The 5,748-nt window shown below is 37.0% G+C and overlaps 1 protein-coding gene across 1 annotated transcript; it reads right to left on the bottom strand.

The window, feature by feature from the left end:
• Positions 1–5,001: 5,001 nt before the first annotated feature.
• LOC148567861 (uncharacterized) lies at positions 5,002–5,421 on the bottom strand. The gene has a single exon (XM_088484633.1). It carries the CDS (start codon positions 5,419–5,421, stop codon positions 5,002–5,004), a length of 420 nt encoding a protein of 139 aa, XP_088340759.1.
• Positions 5,422–5,748: the final 327 nt, after the last annotated feature.

The raw sequence follows: 5,748 nt of genomic DNA, 5'->3' as shown, positions 1-5,748 counted from the left end.
AAAAGAAGAGAGAGAAAGTAGTTAGGAGGTTTTGAAAAAGATAAAAGATAAAACAAGTAACTAACTAATTAACAAGATTTGAAAACAAATTAAAAGATTTGATTTTGAAATTTAATTTTATAAGAGAAGGTAAAGATTTGAAATTTAAAAGTTTTAAAATTAAAAAGAAGATAAAATAGGAAGGACTTAAAGTAAGAAGATATGATTAAGAATTGAAAAAGATTTGCTAAGATAAGATTTGAAACTTGATTTTTGAAAAAGATTTTATTTTGAAATTTGAAATTTGAATTTTAAATTTTAAATTTTGAAATTGAGTTTTAAAATTTGAATTTGAAATAAGATAAGATAGAATTTTTGAAATTTAAAGAAAGATAAAAAGATAAGATAAAGATTTGAAAAAAATTTGAAAAGATAAGATTTGAAATTCAAAATTTGATCTTTACTAACAAGAAAATACCAAACTTCAAATTTTTAAATCAAGATACGAAAAGATAGTTAAGATTTTCAAAAATTAAAAGATATATTTTTGTTTTTTTGAATTTTAAGAAAAAAATAAAAACAACTAAGAGACAACAAACTTAAAAATTTTAGAATCAAAGGACACTAATTTTTGAAAATTAAAGGAAAAACAACTAAGAGACACCAAACTTAAAAATTTTAAGATCAAACAAAGAAAAACATCAAGAACAGTTCGAACACAAGAAAGAAGACCAAGAAAAATTTTCGAAAAATTAAAGGAAAGAAAAACACAAAAATGGACACCAAACTTAAAAACTGACACAAAACTCAAACAAAGAAAAAGATTACTAAAGAAAAGAAAAGGTTTTTGAAAATTTTTTTTGAAAAAGAAAATAAAAAACACAGACAAGAGAGCAAATAAACCTTAAAAAGTTCCTAATCTAAGCAACAAGATAGTCCAGTAGTTTGTCAATCTCAGAACAATTCCCGGTAATAGCACCAAGAACTTTGTGCGTGAAATTGAACGCTGCACAACTGAACCGGCAAGTGCACCGGGTCGTCCAAGTAATACCTTAGGTGAGTGAGGGTCGAATTCCACAGAGATTGTCAGACTGAGCAAGCAATGACTATCTTGTAAATCTTAGTCAGGCGATTAGAAAAGATGGTTGTTTGTTTAAAAGCATAAATAAAATAATAAGAACAAAATACCAAATTAGTGTAAAAGCAATGATGGATAATTAGTTAAGGCTTTGGAGATGCGTATTCTTTCTGGATTAACTTTTCTTATTGTCTACTTCAACAATGATTGACTCATTCAATGGTAGCCGTTATTGACTAACTCATGTAGCATCCTCATCAAGTTAGTCTCTTCTAAATCATAGCAGTCCACCATATCCGAGCAACTCATGTAGCATCCTCATCAAGTTAACTCATGGCTTCCCACCATAGTCGAAGGTGAAGACCTAAGCAATCCACTCCCCTTTGCGATCCTACTCAAAATGCCACAGACAAGGTCGAATCTTTCGGAGCAGGGAACGCTGCTTCTCATACTCTACCCTTAACGCCACACAAACCTCAGTAACCCATGGTCGACGGGATTATATGTCACATATACAAAGTCACCCAGGCACGCTCTTGGAATTCGCAGTGCATTCTCTAGCTTGTGGTTCAATGCTATCCGGGCAGGACTCACACAGAATCCGTGTAGAACAAGGATGATTGTCATTGGTCATCCTCAATTCATGAGATGAAGAACGAAAATGCACAAGAGAATGGAATCAAACGTGTATTGAAATAGAACAATAATATTATTAATTCATGGGAATCAGCAGAGCTCCTAACCCTAACTTAGGAGGTTTAGTTGCTCACGCTTTTACAGAAAGTAAAACGTGTAAAGGTAAAAGTGAGGCAGAAGATCCTAAACATGGGTGATCTTCTCCTTTAAATACTAATTTAATGACTAAGAAGTACAAAAAGTATGATAGACTAGACTAGAAGTGCGAAAATCCATCCCTGGGCCCACTTTGGTTGAGTACTTGGGTTGAGCTTGGCGTCCAACTTTGAGGAATGGGCGTTGAACGCCCATTAGGGGGTGATTGGCGCTGTCTTGTGTCTTGGTGGGCGTTGAACACCAGGAATGGGGTGATTCTTGGGCATTCAACGCTGGCTTATCTCCTTGGGGCATTGAACGCCAGCCAGGGGGTAGCTCCTTGGCGTTCAACGCCCAGTATGGGCAGGCTCCTTCAAAGAAAAGTATAGACTATTTCTGGAAAGATCTGGAAGTTAGCTTTCCAATGCCGTTGAGAACGCATCATTTAGACCTCTTTATCTCCATAAATGCTTGTTTGAGTGAACAAAGGTCAGATTTTGACAGCATCTGGTATGCTTTTCTTGCCTCTGAATCAGACTTTGCTAAAGCTCCTCAATTTCAGCCAGAATTTACCTGAAATCACCATAAAACATAATAACTCAAAGTAGAATCCAAAAATGTAAATTTTGCACTAAAACCTATGAAACCATAATGAAACTCAAACAAAAAATAACTAAAACAATATGAAAATGATGCCAAAAAGCGTATAAAATATCCACTCATCATTAGGCACTGTGTCACTAGGAAAAATGTTAGGAGGTCTCTCAGGCATTCACTTACTCAACTGACCCACTTGTATCTCCAAGTTCCGAAGTGAAGCTCTGGTCTCCTGCATAAAACTGTTAGTGTTCTTGGAGAGTTCAGCAACTATAGAGGCTAAGTTAGGAGTACTCTGAGATTGAGTAGATGCTTGCTGTGGCTGAGATGCTTGAAATTGACGGTTGTTAAAATTATTCCAATTAAAACTGCCCTGGGAATTATTGAAGTTTGGTTGCATCTGAGATTGGTCTCTCCACCCAAAGTTAGGATGATTCCTCCATCCCTAATTAAATGTCTTAGCATAGGGATCATTATTGGGTTTTCTAGAGGAGTTGCCCATGAAGTTAACCTATTCAGTAGTAAACTGGTGATAGTCATAAGTCTCACCTTGAGGGAAGCCACCGCTCATATCATAAGAAGCGTCTTGAGTACTGATGGCTGAGACCTACATTCCACTCAAGTGTTGTGTAATGGCATGCATTTGCTGAGACATAGCCTTATTTTGGGCAAGAATAGCATCCAGTGTATCCAACTCCATCACTCCTTTCTTCATAGAGGTCCTCTCAGAAGAGTATAAGTACTAGTTGTTGGCAACCATTTCAATAAGCTCCATGGCCTTATCAGGGGTCTTTTTCATGTTAAGTAACCCTCCTACAGAGTTATCTAGAGATATCCTACTGGTCTCAGAGACTCCATCATAGAATATCTGGACTTGGATCCAGTTTGAGAATATATCAGGAGGACACTTCCTGGGCATCTGCTTGTACCTTTCCTAGGCTTCATAGAGAGACTCTCCCTCTCTCTGCCTGAAGGTTTGAACGTCTGTCCTCAACTTAATCAACTTCTGAGGAGGAACTTTGTCAGAAACCTGTTGACCACCTTATTGATGAGATTATATTTTATACCCTTTTTTATACTATTTTCTTAGTGTTTTTAGTATATTTTATTAAGTTTTATTATGTTTTAGTAGGTTTTAGTACAAAATTCACATTTTAGATGCTACTTTGAGCGTTTGTATTTTTCTTATGATTTTAGGAGATTTTTGGGTGAATTTGGCAAGTTTTGGCAAAGTCTGATTCAGAGGCAAAGAAAGGAGTGTAGATGCTGTCAAATCCTGACCTCCATGCATTCAAACGAGCATTTCTGGAGTTGTAGAGGTTCAATTTACACGGTCTCAATGGTGTTGGAAAGCTAACTTTCAGGGCTTTCCAACAATATATAATAGTCTATACTTTTCTTTGGGTTGGACTGCCTAAAACGGGCGTTGAACACCCAACTTACCCCTTTTCTGGCGTTCAACGCCCAAGAAGGAGGAAGGCCAGCATTGAACACCCAAAATTGGCGTTCAAGGCCACCAAGGGAGGACAAGTCAGCGCATTTACCCCCCTAGTGGGTGTTTAACGCCCACTCCTCCAAGTTGGACGCCAAGCTCAACCCAAACACTCACCAAGTGGGACCAGAAGTGGATTTTCGCACCTTTAACTTAGTCTATTTCATTTTTGTAATTTCTAATTATTATTAATCTCTTTTTAGGTCTAGTTATTAGTATAAATAGAAGGAAGATCATCTTTGAGCTGAATCTTCTACCTACCTATCAGACATTATTTTTATGTTCTCTATACATTTTTAGCGGCTAAGCCTCCTAAGTTAAGGATAGGAGCTCTGCTCATTCCCATAGATTAATATCATTACTTTTCTACTTTAATATATGTTTGATTCTGTTCTATGATGCATTTTTGTTCTTCATCCTTAAGAATCTGGGGTAGAACGAGAGTATGACCCCTTATTCTACATGAGCTCGTGTAAAGCCTTAGCCGGATAGCATTGAGCTATAGCTTGAGAATACATCACAGATTCCAAGAGAGTACCTGGGCTAATTGGAATATGTGACATAAAATCTCGTTAGTCATGGATAAATGAAGTCTCTGTGGCATTAAGACTAGAATCATAGAGCTTCATTCTCTGATCCGGAAGATCTAACCTTGTCTGTGGCATTTTGAGTAGGATCACCTGAGATTGAATGTGTGAGCTTCACCCTCATTCACGTTGGATGACCATTAGCACCGGAATTTGATGTAGATCAGAGGAGATTGATGACCACTAGCCCCGGCTTTAATCACTTACAGCCTTACCATTGAATGAATCACTCATTGCTAAAGTAGTCATTAAGAAGTATTAATCCGGAAGAACAAGCATCTCCAAGGCCTTAACTGATTTCCCATAATTGTTTATATGCCAGTTCGGTATTACTTTCTTTATTATTCAGTTTTATGCGTTTACAATAACCACTATCTTTCTATTCGCCTGACTAAGATCTGCAAGAGAACTACAGCTTGCCCAATCCAACAATCCTCATGGGATCGACCCTCACTCACCTGAGGTATTACTTGGATGACCTGGTGCACTTGCCGGTTCTATTGTGCGAGTTCAAATTTCACGCACCACTTATCCCAAGTGTTCAAGCTCTCCTGGGGCTGAGTATCAAGCCACTGTTTTGCTCTATCATTCACAGCAAATGAGAAGAGAAGTAGCTTGTAAACATCAGGATTTACTCCATTAGTCTTCACAATATCACAGATCTGCAGGAAATTATATGTGAATAAATTGGGATCTTCCTGTGGGAGTCCATAAAACTGGCAATTTTGCTGCACTAGAGAGATCAACTGAGGCTTCAGCTCAAAGTTGTTTACAGAAACAGAAGGTACAACAATGCTATCCCCATATAAATCTGGGCTAGGAGAAGTATAAGACCCAAGAGTCCTCCTAGGTTGCCCATTTGCATTCTGATTAATAACATTAGCATTGATCGCATTGTTGTTGATGTTGCCCTCCATAGTGAACTCTTTAGCTTCTTTCTGAGACTTTCAGCAGCTCTTTAAGCTCTAGCCTGCTGTAAACACCTTCTTACAGTGCTCTCAATCTCAGGTTAAAGTCAAAAAAAGGTTCTTTGTCCCTGTTCCTACTCATAAACACACAAAAAACAAAGAAAAGTGGAAACCTCTACGTCAGAGTGCAGAGAGTTTCCAGTGAGGTATCCTATGTAAAAGAAATAAAATAAAACAACATAAGAAATTAATCCAAATATTTTGAAAATAAATAAGAAAGAGTAAACCAAAAATTTTGAAAATTAAACAAAGAAGAAATACTAATATCTTCGAAAA

The sequence above is a fragment of the Arachis ipaensis genome, chromosome B4, assembly GCF_059453495.1.
Source record: "Arachis ipaensis isolate K30076 ecotype BB chromosome B4, ASM5945349v1, whole genome shotgun sequence".
NCBI lineage: Eukaryota > Viridiplantae > Streptophyta > Magnoliopsida > Fabales > Fabaceae > Arachis > Arachis ipaensis.
Note: the sequence above shows the minus strand (reverse complement) of the source record. Positions and strands in the feature narration are given on the sequence as shown.